At 40.8% G+C, this 19,658-nt stretch overlaps 1 protein-coding gene across 1 annotated transcript; it reads left to right on the top strand.

Annotated features, from left to right (window-relative positions):
• Positions 1-5,779: 5,779 nt before the first annotated feature.
• Positions 5,780-7,244, top strand: LOC116329858. The gene is made up of 2 exons (XM_039607807.1): positions 5,780-6,507; positions 6,908-7,244. Exons 1-2 carry the CDS (start codon positions 5,809-5,811, stop codon positions 7,217-7,219), a joined length of 1,011 nt encoding a protein of 336 aa, XP_039463741.1. The 5' UTR covers positions 5,780-5,808; the 3' UTR covers positions 7,220-7,244.
• Positions 7,245-19,658: the final 12,414 nt, after the last annotated feature.

Raw genomic sequence — 19,658 nt, 5'->3', positions numbered from 1 at the left:
TGTGTTGTTTGGTGACAAGGTGTGTACCACACTCAGCATGGACCAGAGGAAGAAATGGAGAGAGTTGTCTCAGGAGATAAGAAGGAAAATTATAGACAAGCATGTTAAAAGTAAATTCTATAAGACCATCTCCAAGCAGCTAGATGTTCCTGTGACTACAGTTGTACATATTATTCAGAAATTTAAGATCCATGGTACTGTAGCAAACCTCCCTGGACATGGCTCCAGGAGGAAAATTGATGAGACATAAAAGAGACGGATAATCCGAATGGTAACAAAAGAGCCAAGAAAAGCTTCTAAAGAGATCCAAGCTGAACTTCATACTCAAGGAACATCAGTGTCAGGTCACACCATCCGTCGTTGTTTGAGCCAAAGTGGATTACATGGGAGACGACAAAGGAGGACACCATTGTTGAAAATGAATCATAAAAAAGCCAGACTGGAATTTGCCAAACTACATGTTGACATGTCACAAAGCTTCTGGGAGAATGTCCTGTGGACAGATGAGACAAGAATTGAATTTTTGCCTAGGTACATCAGCTTGATGTTCACAGACAGAAAAATGAAGCATATCAAGAAAAGAACACTGTCGCTACTGTGAATCATGGGGGAGGCTCGGTTATGTTCTGGGGCTGCTTTGCTGCATCTGGCACAGGTTGTCTTGAATCTGTGCAGGGTACAATGAAATCTCAAGACTATCAAGGGATTCTAGAGAGAAATGTGCTGGCCAGTGTCAGAAAGCTTGGTCTCAGTCGCAGGTCATGGGTCTTACAACAGGACAATGACCAAAAACACACAAACACCCAAGAATGGCTAAGAGGGAAACATTGGACTATTTTAAAGTGGCCTTCTATGAGCCCTGACCTCAATCCTATTGAGTATCTTTGAAAGGAGCTGAAACATGCCGTCTGGAAAAGGCCCCCCTTTAAACTGGAAACAACTGGAGTGGTTTGCTCATGAGGAGTGGGCCAAAATACCTGCGGAGAGGTGCAGAAGTCTCATTGACAGTTACAGGAATCGTTTGATTGCAGTGATTGCCTCAAAAGGTTGTGCAACAAATATTCAGTTGTGCGTACCGTCATTTTTGTCCAGGCCTGTTCCATGCCTTTATTTTTTTTTTATAATTCTGTTGAAGCATGATTAAAAAGCAATGTGTGACTTAAATTGGTTAACAATCATGGAATTTTAATTTATTATTACTTTCGTCAGATTAAAGTTATTTTTGTGACCATTGTGAGTTTTTTGTTCATTGACTCAAGGTTACCAAGATATTTGTCCACGTCTGTATATTGTCACACGTAACTGACAGAGTGAGACTTTCTTCTGGGTCTGTTTTAATGATTTTTAGCAGGTACACACTCCTTTAAAGTGTCCAAAAATCCAGGAGCTAAAATTAAGGAAGCATGGAACCTTCTAACAGTAATTCCGACTTATCTGAGCAGTCAGCATTAAGGTCATGAACATCTGCTTTTTCACCATGAATGCTTTTGAAGTTCAGCAGAATGGAGGGAAACGAAGGATGTGTTCTCTCAGAGAAAAACAAAAAGCAAAACTAAATCTCTCTCATGCTGTCTATGAGAGCAGGGCGATATGACCAAAAATATTTATCACGATATACATTTGAAAACTGACGATATAATTGACACTAGACAAAATACTTTACAACTCCTCAGCTTTATTAGTGCAAAAAAAACCCATCAATGTATTTTCACTTAAACGAGCAGCTGTTTTTTATGTGCATTAAAGTTATATAAAAATTTAACAGTGTAAATGCAAATTCTTTGCTGACAGTTTAACCAAGAGGCATTTCCAGTGGAAATTAGCCGACATATCCTCAGCATAACCATGTATAATATCCACAAAACTTAAAAAGAGGTTCTACACATACAATACGGTAATATTATGTTGAAGCACAGTACGTATCACTCCGCGAGGCGCCTGCCTACGATAGCCGTAATGCTCCGACAATCCATCAAGCGGTGCGGCTTCGTAGCTTAGCAAAGTCGTACTGAAACATTTGACAGAGTTTCGAGCGCCGTGTACCACATAAAATCGTTTCGAGGTCAGTAAACACAACCAAAATTCATACATAAGGCACACGGGATTATAAGGGGCACTGTCAATTTTCAGAAAAATCAAAGGATTGATTTTAAGTGTGCCGTATTTTCCAAACAACACGGTAATAACGACGGCCCGCTAGCATGCGCTACCAAAAATAGTGCTTTGTTGTGTATCTGACGGACAAAAGCTAAACCAGTTCCACACCACTGAAGTTGCAGCATTTTTACAAACCAATTCTGGTTCATCAGTTTCATTCAACGATCCGCTTTCGCTCTTCTCATTCTGCGTCGCCGCCATATGCGTATGTAAACAAAGGCACTGCGCATCCGCGTTTTACCCACATTCTATCGTGATATTTCATTTTCTTATCGTTGCCCAACATTACACCGGTATTACCGTGGATGATATGATATAGCCCAGCCCTACTGTCTATCCATGTTTTCACATAGATGATAATAAAATAGAAAAGATCCATATAACACGATACAAAAACATCTGTAATGTGGGTAACTGTCATTCGACATAAACACAGAGAACAAGTGTCTGCACTGCCCTTAACTAAGGGGTCAGTCTATATTGCTATCTCAGTCTATATAACCAGTGTTGGGGAAGTTACTTTGAAAAAGTAATTCAATTATAGTTACTAGTTACTTCTTCAAAAAAGTAACTGAGTTAGTAACTGAGTTACAATATTCTAAAAGTAATTAATTACTTGGAAAAGTAACTATTGCATTACTTTAAAAAAAAACAAAGAACGTTTAACCCTCTGGGGTCCAGGGTATAATTGGCCATTTTTTTACTACTCTTGATTTTCTCTCCACATTTCACCTTTAGAAACTATTTACTTTGCCTTGTTTGGTATCATTCTTTTCAGCACAACCTCGCGTGCCTGAATTTACAGTTATGTTCTCATTTTCTCATACTGCATAACCAGAATTGATCTAAAATCAGACAAAAACCATAAAATCAGAGTAGAAAAAGTTATATTTTTACTGTAACAACCATAAACATGTTTAATGAATCATATTTCATAACTTCAAATGCAAATATTAATTGTCAATTTTAAAATCGTATGCACAAGTTTTGCAAACAACAAATTTATTTGCATCCATTTACCTTGATTTTTTAAATAACCATTTCAAACTATTTACAGAACAATCAGCTGTTCTTCAATAAGATGCCACACAAATTATTTGTGCCACTCCAAAAAAAATCATTTCTGTCCACTATAAAGGAGAACATCACAGCCTGATACCTGCAGGTCTGACAGCAGCAGGTGTATCACTGCTGTTTTCTACCTGGAGACAGCAGTCGCCTCATTGTTCTGACACACAACACAAAACTATCCACAACACTACACACTAACTACACAAGACAACACATTAACTACACACTACAAACACGCTAAACGTCACAAATCTCACATCTCAAAACTCGCTCTCTCTTTTTTCTGCTCTCTCTCTCTCTCTCTCTCGCGTCACTCCTAAAACTTCCCTGTTTTGTTTTGTTTTTTTGCTCATAAGCAGAGAGTGCTTGCTAAGCGCTAACGTGGCGAAACTATTGAGGAAAAAAGCGCGTATATCTTGTTTATCACGACTCTGGTTTTACGTGGCCTATCAACACATTTTATAAACTGGTATATGTCACCTTGTTGCTTTGTCTTTAAGTGGTCATGTGATTGACTTACCACGACTACTTTATTCTTCCTCAGTCAAACAGCAGCACTGGATTGTTTTGCCCCCTGAGCTCCAGGTGTTGTGCTAGACAGCGATCGTGATTACCGTCCGCGGGAGCGCGCAGCTGCTTAAAGCTGTAGCTTCCAGATTACTTACAGCTACTTCCTGCAGCTGATATAAGATGCGGTAAGCTGAACACAGTTTCAACCGTCTGTTTGTTGAAAAATAGTAACGGACCGCATTTCCTTGTTAGTAACTGTAACGGCGTTGTAACGATAGGAATAGTAATTAGTTAGATTACTCGTTACTGAAAAAAGTAACGCCGCTAGTAACGCCGTTACTTGTAATGCCGTTATTCCCATCACTGTATATAACAGACTACAACACCAGAAAGATGAATGACACAGCAGCTCATCAGACTCATTGTTCATCACAGTTCACAGATTATTGTCTGTAAAACCCCAGATATGAATATAAATCCTGAGAAACAGTCTTATGAAAGGGTTAAGATTATGGGTCCTTTGGCTGTGTCACTAGAGTGACTGTAGCTGTGATTATGGCTCTAACTGTACGTGTGGTTTGATTCTTCAGAATTTTGCTTCACCTTATTACTTTAAAATCTGTGTGTAAAATGTGCTTGATGAGCATTGTGTTAAGCCCCTGCAGTTATTGCTAACACATCTGTCATAGAAGCACCACAAACATTGCAGTAGATACATTTATTCATGCACACAAGGTTGTAGCACTGCAATGATAATTTCTTCTGCTGTCAATGAGTGATGCATCGAGTGTCACATCACATTAAAAAAACACATAAAGAAACATCTTTGTTCAACACCAGGATCAGCTTCAGCCACGGTCACAGGCTCAGGCTCGTACAGATGGCGTTAACACTGAGGGCGTAAAGCACTGCAGAGGTGGGCCTTCATGCAGAAAGGTGGAGATGAGGCCTGGCTCTTCATGCACAATGCCTCCCCACCCTCAGCTGATGAATGTGTAACCATACACACGAAAATTAACCTCTTGGTTTGTGGGATTATTGATTATTGACAGCATATCGAGAGTGTAGATGGATTTGGTGAAGGTGACACACCCTGCCCTTCTCTTTCAATACCGTGTTTTCTCGCTACAGCTCACTCACCTACCTACCTACACCAACTTCTTTCTGTCAGACAAATACATACTTCCCCAAAACCACAAAACTACCACTACAAACGTTTACAACCCCACGCAAAACAGCCGATTTGTAAATGTCGACGAGCTCCAAAACAGCTAGGGTTTGTTAGCATGTTACCAAAGCTAACGAGGAGCTAAAATGATAATAATAATAATAATAAAAAACAACAAAACAGTTTACCTGAAGTTATGCAGGAGTATCCGGGATGAATAAAAGACTACTGAGTAACGTCCTCATGTCTGTAGCCGGTTTAACGCACACATTGTGCGGATATTTTAACATTTTCCGCTCTCTGCGGCTCCCCTGCTTTCACCGTCCAACATAAAGACTAGCTAACCGGAGCGCAGCACGTCACTTTCCTTTTTTTCCTTCCTTTTGCCTTTTTTTTTACCCGTTTCTACTAATAATCTTTATCACAGTGAATAAACACAATAAACTGCATGCATTTAAAGTAAAACGCAGCTGATTGTCACAGTTTAGTCAAAACATTTATTAGCACATTTAAAAACAGCAAATGTTGACCAAAGAGCTGTAGTCTACAACTAAAAGAATAACATAACAGTACAATAGAGAAAGTCTCTATATTATTCATGATTAAAGTCACACAGACGTTTTAATAATAAGACATGCTATAATATAGTAATATAGACCGTAATACAGTCATTATTATTATTGTCATTGCTTCTGCGTGTGTTGTAATGTTATGATGAGGCTTCTAGTTGCAAAGAAATATCATTATTTCCCTCTCCTCTCCCTTCCTCTAATCAGTGTAGTAGAGGAGGTGCTGCCCTTCGGTGGGCGGGGCCCACCGTTAGCGTTACTGCCTCTGCCTACGTTCTCCTTATTTAAAGCCCGTAGCGCACGGGCTAGACACTCTATCTCCTCATTCACAGGATGAAGACTCTGAGCTTTTTGTGCATTCTTCTATTTTTATGCAGAGAGGTTTTCGGAAAGTTGATCCAAACTCCTTTAGGAGATGACGTTCAGTTTCTGCTGTCAGAGGAGTGCCTGAAGGGAGGGGGAACACTGAATCTGCGAAGGAAAGATGCCAGTACGCAGTTGATCGCCTCCCTGGAAAACGTCTGGAAACCCGGACCACAACATCCACACCGCGTGAAACAAAGTGGGCTCTCTCTCATCCTGGACAACGCAGATCTGAACGACGAAGGGCTGTACGAGTTTACATGCAACGACAAAGACTTGGAAGCGATCAAGCTGGAAGTATTTGTCCCCTCTGAAGTTGCTGTATCCGAGGGCGAGGATGCCACACTCCCGTGCCGCTCCGTCACCGCGGGCCAGTCGGTGAAATCTGCGCGCTGGAGGAGAAATGGAAACGCGGTGCTTCAGCTGGATGGAACAGGGGGAATCACATACGGGGAAGACGTTGACACAAGCCGGGTGTCGATACCATCAGAGTGGGACCGACAAGCAGACCTGTCCCTCACCATAAAGGGAGTCCAGCAACAAGATGAAGGAGTTTATTACTGTGACATAGACAAGGCAGAGAAACACCGCTCTGCTGTCCGGCTGCGAGTCCACCCTCAAGTCTCCACAACAGCCGGTAGCACACCTCTGCCTACAACCACACCAACGGTAAGTACACCCACCACATTTAAATAGCTACACACTGAACAGCAAACTTTGATGGCTCTTTAAACGCGCCAATAACTCAGCCAGATTTGCAGTCAGTGTTTCGGAGCAGTGGGTCAGTGTTTGAGTGGAGGACAGTGGGGTGATGTCACAGCACGCAGGCTTTCCACCAACACCTGGATTTGATGCCTTACACAGTCAGTTCAGTTTACGGGTGGAGCTCATTGTCTGTTAGTGTTTGTTATGACACGTTTCCCTGGCAGCAGAGACTGATAGTAGATAAAATAACTGCACAGAAACATTTATTGTGTTTTTGGTTTTCCGTTTAAATTTACGCTGGCTGAAACCTTCGCACAAACCACACTCACTAACATGTCTGGTTCCTGTCTTCTTGTCCTCACAGCCATCAGAGTCCTCTGACAGGACATGGATCACAGTGATCACAGTCCTTGTAACAGCAGCTGTAACATCTGTGATTGTTGGTCCTCTGGCTTTCCTCTTGGGCCGGAAACGGAGGACAGAAGCAAGAGATGAGGAGACCGCAGCCCAACAAAACGGGAACCGTACCACCAATAATGATCAGTCATCAGATCAGCACGTCTCTACAAATGGCTTTAAAAGGCCACCTGGTGCTCCAGAGGAAACTACCCTACTGCCTATTAATAACAATAATAATAATAATAATAATGATAATAATGATAATAATAAAGAATAACGAATGAAATAAACATAATTTTTTAAATAAAGAAACTGGTTGTTTTACTTGGAGATGCTCATCAGTGTCTCCATGTCTTCCTATGTCTAACTTCACCATCTGTTCTTACATGTAGCGAGTTACACAATATCTGCACACCAGTAACTTAAACTGTAAAGAAGAAGAAAAAAACACACACAAACACACATACTTTTGTATTTTATTGATTTATTGACAGCTGTCCAGTTGGTAGTGGTAAAGTTTGAAGCCTGGTTAAGCCAAGAGGAAATAACCAATTTATAAACGTCTTATAAGCTTTAATTTCACATTATAGGTTGTAGGATGAGGTGGTGATGGACTGACAGAGTTAAAAAAAAAAAAAACATTAGATACAGGAATGGAAAAGCCACAGCTCAGTCATAGTGAGAGGTAGCAGCGGCTCTGTGGTTAGACTTGGATGAAGGAGGAAGTCCCTCAGTATGCTAATAGAGATTGTCCTTACATGTACAGAGGGCATAAAAAAAAGAGCTCGCAGAAAAGAAAAAGCCAGTGGATCTGTGGCTGTGCTCAACTTAACGAAAGAGGAAGTCCCTCAGATTGTCTTCCACGAGCCTCTGCACATGTGGAATCTGTTCTGAAACATTTAGACTTAATGGGAAAACATTTTAAAGAATCAAATATGGACAGGCACATGTAAAGTTTGGCATTTTCATTCTGTAGTATGTTTTCTTGGTAAGCTTGTCCTTGCTAAAGCTGTAAATCTCATTCATATATAAATAAAAATGCACAGTAGAAGGAACACATGACGGCAGGTGGGACTTATACTGTCGTCAATTTCTGAGGAAGTAGAGGCGAGTTTGAGCCTCCTTGGCCAGCGATGTGGTGCTGTTAGACAGGGAGAGGTCCTCGCTCAAGATACAAACAGGCAGTAATTTAACAGCTATAAATCAGGAGGAGAAACGGTTGTCAAACATGAGGTTACAGCCAGCATCTCTGATGGATGTAAGAGGTTTTATTTGCTGACAAACTGATTAAATTGTCTAAACTGTAGAAATTAGGCGACACACACAAGAATGATTCTTTTTCCCTTTGAATGTCAGTGTGGAGAGTTTCCCAGTGTAGCCCAGCAGAGACAAAGGTTATTGGAGGTAAACAGTTCAGGAAACACTGAGGCTGTTACACACTGGACCTGATCCAGGCTGTTCATGAATCAAAAGGAAGTGAACAGACACGCTCGTTTTAATCCTCATTTCCTGAATATTCCTTCAAGAAAGACAAAATAATGCTCATGTTGCAAAATGACCAACACTTTCTTGACAGCGCATCAAATGCAGGACACAGAGACAAAGTCAAATTAAAAGGCGAGACATTTATTGGCTTTAAATAAAAGTGTGAATCTACACAAAGTTCACAAAACAGGGTGAATACAATTAAACACCTGATAAGGATTTTCAGATACAGCTAAATAATACACCTACTTTATTTCCATAAAACCCTCCGTGTCGTATTTTTAAAAGCATATTTTCTGTTTATTTAAATAAAGAGTTATAAAGGCACTTTTCATTAAGAAGTCACAAACTATTTTCAGTCAGCATTATGGAAAGGACCCCACCACAGATCACCACTTTAAAGACTTTTTATTACAAAGTAAATATACAACAACAACAAAAACCAGCTTTGTGATTCATTTTTGACACTGGAGCTTCTTCTGGCCATGACTGTAGAGAACATCAGGCTCTGGCTGTTCAGTCAGGTCCAATAGAGGATATGATCTTCACTGATCTTCCATTTGTAAGAGTAGCTCAGGATCAGCAGCTGTTCTGCTTTGCCTCAGTAAATGCTGTCACTCAAACTATCCAACCAATCAGGGTTTACATCATTCTAACCACAGCAGCAGCAACAGGTACAAATGACCTCTGAGTGCATACAGACTAAACCTGACATTAACATTTCCTCTAACACACTCACCTCTTCAACACTGTGTCACTGCACTGTGGAAAAGGAGACCAGCTGCAGAGCAGAGTGATGGTGAACACTGGAAAAAGAAAAATACATTTTATCTGTTTAATTTAATAACCATTCATTCATATTTACACAGGACACCAGATGTGACATAATATGAACTATCAATCATCCAGCTTGTCGCCACGGTGACCAATTTATAGCCACACAGTCACAGAAGCACAAGGTAAAAGGTCAATCCACAGATTTCAGTTAAAGTAACACACAATCACCTCCTTTCATTTATCCTGACCAGCTGCATTCACATGTCATCAAAGTTCCATTTTAACCCTGGTCAGTGTTTGTTATCAGACAGTGGACAGAAAATGTCTGTTAGCTTTGATCATATCACAGTGATTCATGCAAACTCTGTGGCATTCATGAGGCTCCATCCTGATATTCAGATGCACATATACAGGAAAACCTGAAGAGCAGACTGCAGCTCTCTGTTTCTCAGAGAAAGTCACAGATTTGGAAGATGTTTATTAGGAGTTGGTGGGGTTTCTCTGGTGTGCTGTCATGGGTTTGCTTCCTTTTTCAGCACAGGTAGGCGGGGCGGTGTGTCATGGGATGCTGACACACCGGCAGTACATCAGACGTCATTTTGATGGAGCGTTATTTAGGAGCAGTGCGATAGACGTCTGGTGTCCAAATACTGTCGCCTCCCTGAGTGGTAACGTGTTTGTTAATCTCCGTGGTGTGCACTACGGCCAACCCATGTTTTGGATACTTGTTTTCCTGTATCCTTAGCCAGATCCATCACCCGGCTGCCTGTCAGATGCTGGTGAAGCCATATTTCCAGGATCACTACAGAGATCAGTCTCATCTTTACCTCCACATCTCGGAGATTCTCGCCCGAGCCTGTACTGCCAGTGTGACAAGAGAGCTCTCCAACTCTCCCCATGTTTATTACCGCTTCTTACTGATTGTTTGGTATCTTCCCCTAAAACTTTGTTTTCTTTTTTCTCGTAGATCCACCGTGCGTGCGCTGATTTCACGTTCACTCCGAGTGCGTGTCAGCTCCCTTCTCTGGTTTCCCTCAGTTTATTTATCACTGTACACAATCTCCCACCCTGTGTAAATAATCCAGACATTGCAAATAAAGAGCACTTTCTGCATTCCCTGCTTTTCTGTGTGTTCTGCCATAGAGTCCGCTCGTTCAGCCTAACAATGTTGGCATTTTTTGATAATATGAAAATAAGCAAAAACCCCAAGCAAACCTTCTCTGAGCCCACACCCACCACAGACATCATTCACATGACGGTGTGAACATTTGAGCAGCACAAGTCAAAATGACCAATACATAAAAAAGCCGTCCTGTAATTACTGGGATTGAGACCAAGCTTTATTTAATATGACTGTGACACTACAAAACAGAGCGAACACCATCCCCACTGACACAGCGGCCAGGGAGGCAGAAGAACAGCACATCAAGAAGGCCCTGAGTAAATGTGGTTATCCCAGCTGGACTTTTGTCAAAGCTGGGAAGGCACCTAAAGAAAGCTCCAGCCGATCCAGGAGAGAAGGACAACCGCTGCCCAGGCGAAAACCTGTAGTGATCCCATATGTGTCAGGAGTATCGGAGCAGTTGAGAAGCATTTCTTCTAAACACCGGGTCTCTGTTGCTTTTAAACCCCAAAACACGCTGCGCCAAAAATTGGTCCACCCCAAGGATCGGGTCCCCCGACACAAACAGAGTAACAGTGTACGCTGTTAAGTGCCAGGAGGATTGCCAGGATTTATACATCGGGGAAACCAAACAACCTCTGGCAAAGCGGATGGCACAACACAGAAGAGCAACCTCATCAGGCCAGGACTCTGCAGTTTATTTACACCTACAGGCCAGTGGACACTCTTTCAATGATGAGGATGTACACATCCTGGACAGGGAAGAACGCTGGTTTGAGCGCGGAGTCAAGGAGGCCATTTACGTGAAAAGGGAAAGACCATCTCTGAATCTAGGAGGGGGCCTAAGGGTACATCTGTCACCATCTTACAATGCTGTGATTGCAGCCACTGAAAACGCTACATGCAGATGAACAGAATCAACTTTTGGGATTACTGATGTGGAACTGAGACATGATGCACTGACCAGAGCAGCAGTAAAGACGGTGGCTTAGTTTAGCAGAATTACAAATGAAGGGTTATGAAGGGTTTGCACTGTGCAAAGCAGCTGATGAGCCACATTTAACCCCACGTCCACGGCCAGCTCAGGATCACTAAGTCATGCATCATGAATGTGTTTGGGAGGAAATCCACAGTGACGCAGGGAGGAAACGCAAAGTCAAATCAGGAAAGCTTATGAAAGCACTTCAACACCAGCCACCAAGCTGAGTATTTCAAAGACATTTTATTTCAACACAATCAGCTAATTATTCTCCTTCAATCACTCACTTCTGCTCCTAATAGAGCAATCCTCCCACCACTCCCATCAGCTTCCTCTTTCAGCTCAACATCAAATGAATATAATCCTCTACAGTCCAAACTAACCAGTCCGTCAGATATATTTACTCTTATACCTGACAGCTGTCATTCCCAGTGCAAATCTAAGCACCTTTATCACAGCCACCTCCACCTCAGCCTCCCATCAGCAGATACAGCTCATCTCACAGTTACTGTGTGACACCTGTTATCTCTATCTGAGCTTTAAGGTTTTGTCCCAGCAGCTGATGAAAGGATGATCTCTACACCAACATTAGACAGATGGAGCTACAGCCTCACACAATCAGACAGCAATTCAACAATATGTGGTCAGAGAGGCTTGATTAGGTGCTGACAGACCAATAAATAAAATATTCTGCAGTTTGTGTCTGCTTTGCTCCCTCAGGTCCTGAAAATGAATCTGACTGGATAAATGTGAGTTTCTGTCTGCGGCTGAAGCTCAGAGGACTCGTTCAGAGCAGCAGAGACAGTAAATCTTAGAGCTGCTCATCTACAGGATGTGCTTCTATTGACTCAGCTTATCCACTCTGACAGTCCACTACATTAAATTCAACACATTACACAGTCATTACCCTGCATTTAGTAAGATATAAGCAGAGAAATGAACCCTGGTCTTCCTCTCTTGCATGTCAGTAGTAAGTAGTGCTAAAATGAATATCATTGTTACACAGAGCGTCCACATGTGCACACACAGGCCTGTGATAGTCAAAGTGTCAGTGTGCTGGCAGGTACAGGAGAATCTGTAGGTGGCACAAATCCCCTGAGGTAAAAGTTGTAGAACAGCTGATCAGCCCTGAAACAGCTGAATCACCAGAGCCAACACAATCTATTCCACCTTAAATGCATGAACGCTCTCAGTCACAGTCTATTCTTACCTGCACACATGATTGAACAGCGATTTTACTCGAACACACCAGTGTTGAAAACACAACTTTAGACACACTCTCTGAAATGATTCCTCTGCCTCCTCAGATCTGATCCCATCTCTGGTAACAAAAGCTCCACCGGCTCCACTGACATCCTGAAACATGTACGAAAGCTTCAACTTCTGGATCAAACCATGAAATTCTGTCTGCTCCTGAGAATCAGATGAACCCAGAATCTCAGTTTCCTCCTTTTCCTGTTTAGAAACATCAGCTCATCATCACTGGATGTCGACTACATTTTTTCACAGTGGGTTTTTTATGAGGACATATTGAGGACATAAAGTCTTTATAGTGGTGGCTGGAGGTCGGGGCTCTGTGAAGGCTGATCTAACATCATTATTACAGTTATTTTGTATTTTACCAGGTCATGAACACAACACTCCACTTTGTTTTATAAATGAAGTAAATTAAGTTTGTCACACACAGTGGCTAACAGTGATGACTGACCTCAGAAAGTGAGAGGAGGGACTCCAATCATCCAGATGGTCGCCATGGTGACCAAAATTATGGAGGCAGAAGTCACAGAAGCACAAGGAGGAGGTCAGGACTCAGAGTGAAGCTCCTGCAACAAACAAACACATGTGAATCTAAAGTGTTTGACAGTTTTCAGAGTGAAAAGTCAACTGAGGAACGACAATCAGGGCCTGATGCTGTGAAACTACAAGAAGGAAATATTTAAACCAGCTTAGAAACGAGCTCAGCTTTGGACCAAAAGACAAAACAAGTAGTGAGAAAAGTAGATCAGCACAGCTTTGACCTTAATGTGGCCCAGTGGGTCATTTGGAAAGTAAGGAAAATAAGCAAAACAACAGATGCTCCAGTTTGGAAGAGAAATATACGATTCTTTCAATCATACATTCCTTTTCTTCCAGTAACCCTTCTTTAGATGAACTTTATTTTGTTTCTATCTTTTATTTACCAAATTGTCTATTAACTTTTTAATTTCCAGCTGAAGCTGTATGCAGAGAAGAAAAGAAAAAAAAAGGAAAAGTGGAGAGTGATGACACTGAAAAGCTGAATGCAGGGCAGGGTAAGCACCAGCTGGATGGATGCCAAAAGTGTACAGGCAGGACAGACATTTGCAGCCTGAACAGATGTTAAGGAAATACCCATGCAACTCTCATTCAACTTACTTATTTACTATTTTTATATTAAAATTATTGTTTTACATTGAGCCCTTGTCCTGTTTGTTTGTACAGTGACAGCGTATCTGTTTGGTATGAACCTGATAAGATCATTAAACAAACAACAACAGACATTAGTTCAGTTCTAACTTCCTGAAAACTGCTCAAGGGTCTGAAGTGTCTCTGAAGTGTTGCTGATCTGTGCATGTAAAGCTAAAAGTAGACTTCAAATTTTCATTAACCATTTAAACGTACAGGGAGGTAGTGTTTTCTTTTCTGTTTATGGGTTTGTGGCCTCTGTCAGTAACTGTTCTCAGTCTTTACACATCAAGTTGTCAGCGTTTGCCATGCAAAACAAGGTGTGCGCACACACAAGGCATCAGATGAAAGTACAACAATGAGTCAATGACTTTGTTGTGGACTTTCTTTGTGGTTTTGTTTCAGGAGAAACAAAATGTTTCCTGCAGGAACAAAACCACAGGTGCCTACGCGCAGGTTTTGTACGTGGTTTTGTACCACAGCGTAGGCGTTGTGGTGTGTGTGTGTGTGTGTGTGTGTGTGTGTGTGTGGTGGTTACACTGATCCATCAGAATCATCATCATACAAGAGAAAACAACAGGAGCATATATATTTCTGACTGTCAGATTTTGAAATGTGAGCATACTGTGACTGCTTTTTATGTGTGTTTTATTAATTTTTGTTTGTTTGTTGATGTTCATTTGTGCTACATTTTACCTGTTACAGAGAGAGAAGTGCGACCATAAAATAGTCAGCTCTTTGGTTATTCCTTTAGTCATCAGCGTTGTGACAAAGTAACAATAGCATGACTGGAAGGACATCACCCAATCCTGCTGCTGACTCTCAGAGCAAAAGTCAAACTCAGACATTCAGTCATTTTTTCCTGTTATGTGCGCTGATCAACTCAGAGATAAAAGCTTCCATACTGGCATGAAAAAACACAACAAGACTAGGATGGTGTTATAGGTAAACATTTCACACTGGCAGAGAGGAAAGTTGCCGTGATTTAACCCACTTTACATCAAAGTGGGCTGTATGTGGCTCTCTCTGCTCTAAAGCTTCCCCTCAGCAGGCTTTAGTAGAACAATAAATGACTGTGTGGTTAATGTGGTACTTAAACATGAATTAGACTACTTACAGAAATAAAAACACTTTACTCAATGGCACCACCCTCCTTTCTCTCACACACACACACTGGAGAATGTGTTTGAGTGGGGTTGTAATTACTGTCAACTGGCGTTTTGGCAAATGTCACAGTTCTTTAAACACCAGAGCGGTGAGCCTCACAGTCGCTGTGAAGATGAGAGCGCCAGCAGTGTTGCACTCAGCTTTCTACCTTTTATAGTTTTTAAATCAGCCACAATTCAACCAACTGTAGGTGATGATGTAACATTGCTGTGGCCGTAGGCTGCATTTAAACAGATTCACACTTCATCATAAACCTTAAACTTTCACTCAGGTATTCTTCCACATACACAGTACAATAAGACAGGAACCACACAGTGATCACAAATGTGACTAAAACAAGTTAAAGTCTAAATTAAATCATCCAGAGATTATTTCCCTGGGTCTGTGTGGTTGCTGTCAAAGCTCCACCTGCTTTATATTAAATCTGACTGTATCGTCTGTATCCTCCACCCAACCACACAGGCCATCATCCTTCCAGCTCTGCTCACCTCCCACTGTCCAGCCCCTCCTGCCCTCCCTGAAGGTGAATCCTGGCTGACATCACGTCTCTCCATCAGCATCAGAGCATCCATCATGGCTGCTGTAACAGAGAACAAACAGAAACCACTTTGTCAAATACAGAGAAACATGCAGGCCGACCAGCACAGACAACCACTTTTTTTTTTTTTTTAAACATATATTTATTTGTTTTTCAACAGTATCCAACACTGAACATATAATGAACATATGGCAGTTATTAAAATAATAATAATAATTATTATTATTATAATAACAATAATAATTAAAATGTTAATCCTAAAAGATCCCAAATAAATGAATAATTAAATAAATTAAAATAGCAAACAATACAAATAAATACAATTACAAATAAATCAGCAAATAAATAAGTTAAAAAAAAAAATCATAATGTAGATTACACAGTATATTCCCAACAACAAGTCAGACATTATTCATTATCTTGTTGTCTTATTCACCCACCGCCCCTCAAATCCCCACTCCTCAGTAGATCCAGAAATATCTTCCAAATGTTGTAAAATTCAGAAGCCTTCTTTCTAACAATATAGGTCAGTTTCTCAAGAGCTAAACTCGATGTTAAGTTATTTAACCAGTGGTTAAAGAGGGCAACCAACATTCTTCCAACATAATGCAATACAGCGTTTGGCCTGTAGCAAACAAAGATTGACCATTTTTCTTTCCTCACACGACAGAGTACAGTCATCTGGATACAAGCCTAAAATGCATAACTTAGGGCAAAAGCGGTACAGGGAAGTTGTGATCTGAGAGATATACTTTAACACTGAGCTCAAAATTTTGAATCTCTTCACAATTCCACAGGCAGTGGAATAGTGTACCCTGATGCCTACTACACTTATAGCATAGATCAATTATATTAGGATCAAATTTATTTAATTGTACAGGGAGATGTATGTTCGCATTATCCAATTAAATTGTATCATTCTCAAACAGTGTTAATGGTTTGAGTGTGTGTTTTAAACATATTTTACCCCATTCAATAGATGAAATATCTTCTTGTAAGTCACTAATCCACTCCGTCTTTTACTATCAGAGTTGTCCTTATGGTTTTCAACTAACATGCTATAAAACTGGGACACCAGTCTTTTACCAAAACAGTTTTTTTTGTAACATGAGTTTCTAGGGTGGAGAGAGGGGTTGATGCACTGAATTGTTTAAGTGTGCCAGAATAAAACTTCTAAGTTGTAAATACTTAAAGAAGTGTTTCTGCGGTATATTAAACTTTGCCCTTAATTCACTGAATGACATTAGAGAATATTCCTCATATAAGTCCTGTAGTTTCGCAATGCCCTTGTTCAGCCATGCTTTAAAGCCCATGTCGTTCTTAGCCGGGGCAAAGAGTTCATTACCCCAAATTGAGGAGAAACAGGACAACCCTGGAGAGTCATTCAACATTTTTTGTACTTTATGCCAAACAACAACAGTGTTCTTTACAAAGGGATTAGTAGTAATTTTCTTTAAAGTTTTAAAGGGTGCTGAGTATAGATAGCTATTTAATGACAAACCCTTTGAGGACATTTTTTCAATTTCTAACCAGGGAAGGAAAATATCGTTTGAAAACCAAAACATAGTGGTCCTCAGCTGAGCAGCCCAATAGTACCATTCTAAATTTGGAAATTGTAGCCCTTCCCTATCATATGGTAAATACAAGAGGGAGAGTCTGAGTCTTGGCTTCCTATTGTTCCAAATGAAATTAGAAAGAAGCTTTCTGGTCTTGGAAAAAAAAGGAGGAGGGGCCAGCGGAATTGACTGAAAGATATATAGAAATTTAGGTAATATAGTCATTTTTACTATGTTTATTCTTCCCAGTAAAGAAAGAGGCAATGATATTAATCTAGTGATCTCTTCCGACACCTCTACTACCATGGGCTCATAATTGGCTGAGCTAAGATTGCTTATCTTTGGGGTTACTCTGATGCCCAAATATTTAAATCCCTCTGTGGCATTCACAAATGGGTGGGATACAACTGGTTTCATCCTCTCGTTTACATTTAAAAACATAATGGATGATTTTTCTTTGTTCACTTTGAACCCAGAGAAACTGCCAAATTGATCGAATAGCTTCAGGAGAGATGGTATTGATTCTGCAAGGTGTGATAGAAACACAATAGTATCATCAGCGTACATTGCTGTTTTGTGTAGCATATCCCCGATCTTAATACCATGGATTGAGGGATGTGATCTGATTGCTATTGCTAAAGGTTCCATGGCTAGTACAAAAAGCAGAGGGGAAAGTGGAGACCCTTGTCTGGTGCCTCGAAATAGCTCAAAAGGATGAGAGATGAGATTATTATGTGTGCCTATGCCAAGAGGCACACATATTACTATTCCTCGGATTTATTATTATTATTATTATTATTATTATTATGTGTGCCTATGCCAAGAGGCACACATATTACTATTCGTCGGATTTATTATTATTATTATTATTATGTGTGCCTATGACAAGAGGCACACATATTACTATTCGTCGGATTTATTATGTGCCTATGCCAAGAGGCACACATATTACTATTCCTCGGTTTATTATTCTTATTATTATGTGTGCCTATGCCAAGAGGCACACATATTACTATCGTCGGATTTATTATGTGTGCCTATGACAAGAGGCACACATATTACTATTCCTCGATTTATTATTATGTGTGCCTATGACAAGAGGCACACATATTACTATTCCTCGGTTTATTATTATTATGTGTGCCTATGGAAAGAGGCACACATATTACTATTCGTCGGTTTATTATTATTATGTGCCTATGCCAAGAGGCACACATATTACTATTCGTCGGTTTATTATGTGTGCCTATGCCAAGAGGCACACATATTACTATTCCTCGGTTTATTATTATTATGTGTGCCTATGCCAAGAGGCACACATATTACTATTCCTCGGTTTATTATTCTTATTATTATTATTTTCCTTTTTCCGCCTGAAATTTTGCAGTGTATCTCAACCCGCAGTTTTGAGACAAGCTTCATATATGTTACCTCATTTTGTGCGGCTGGATCTGGAATGGTGTGCTATGACTTTTGGTGTTTATGAATTTTATAGTTTTTAAATATTAATATTTTAGTGAAAATTTTCCAGCGCTCCTCTGCCAAACAGTTTTGACATTAGGGTTACATATGTTAGATCATTTTGTGCGGCTGGAGCTGGACTATTATGTCATGACTTTTGGTGTTTATGACTTTTATAGTTTTTAAATATTACTATTTTAGTGCAAATTTAGGCCAATTCATCTTTTGGCGCCAAATAAACAGACTTCATTTGTGGTGTGTTGGCTCTCTCTAGTGGTATGCCGGGAGTGGTACAGCCTGTCTACCCTTATTTGGATTACCGTAATGATGACAATTTCAGCGGTGCGCTTTAGCGTCGCTGCTTTCAGGAGCCATTGGAATTTTTAAGGTTGCGCAAATCATTCAAAAGTTACGGTAATGCTTGGTGGAAAACTCAATATCCCACAATTCATATGCGCCTCTACAGAGTGAACAATGGCGGCCACCACTTCGTTTTATATGTCTTTTATTCGTGTTTCTAGGTCACAAAATAAGCTTTTAAGATATTTTCAGGCGAGAATGTAGGTGTGTAAACTTCAAATATCTGCTTGTTTTATCAAGACATCCCATATTTAGCGACAGTGCTCTGACTACGTCGGTCCTGCCTGACAGCTAGCCGGCTACCTAGCTAGCTGCCGCGCTTGGCTGCAAATGGATAGCGAGGGACTCTCTGTCGTTTCACCTCCCGGTCTCTCGCAAATGCTCGCATAGAATCGGAGTTATAGCTGGATGTGGAAAAAATAACTGAGTTGTTTGGTGGTGGAGCTACAACAGAGGGCAGCTACCCACCGGTGTGTGACAGAAAGGATATGCCGCCAGCGAGACATATGAGGCCGGGCAGGCGATTGCTAACGCCGGTGGTCAATCATGGATCAGGGAAAGTGAAGGCAGGAGCGTGAGGTGAACTGAATTTCAGGTAAGAAGTTATGAACTGCACTCTATTTGGGTCAGATATAAACCGAGTTTAGGTGTAGTTTATTTAGCAGCAGTTCTCTTATGTGTTGCTGATAGCGGCTAGCTAGCTAAGCGCCGCTAGCATAGTTAGCTCGCGCCGCTAGCAACCCTTCGTGAAAAAAGCACCCAGGCTTGGCTTATATTGAGGCGGGTGAAACTTCGTGTCAGCACCGGTCGCTCTCTATTTGGGTCAGATATAAACCGAGTTTAGGT

This window comes from Oreochromis aureus, unplaced genomic scaffold, assembly GCF_013358895.1.
Source record: "Oreochromis aureus strain Israel breed Guangdong unplaced genomic scaffold, ZZ_aureus HiC_scaffold_49, whole genome shotgun sequence".
Lineage (NCBI taxonomy): Eukaryota > Metazoa > Chordata > Actinopteri > Cichliformes > Cichlidae > Oreochromis > Oreochromis aureus.
Note: the sequence above shows the minus strand (reverse complement) of the source record. Positions and strands in the feature narration are given on the sequence as shown.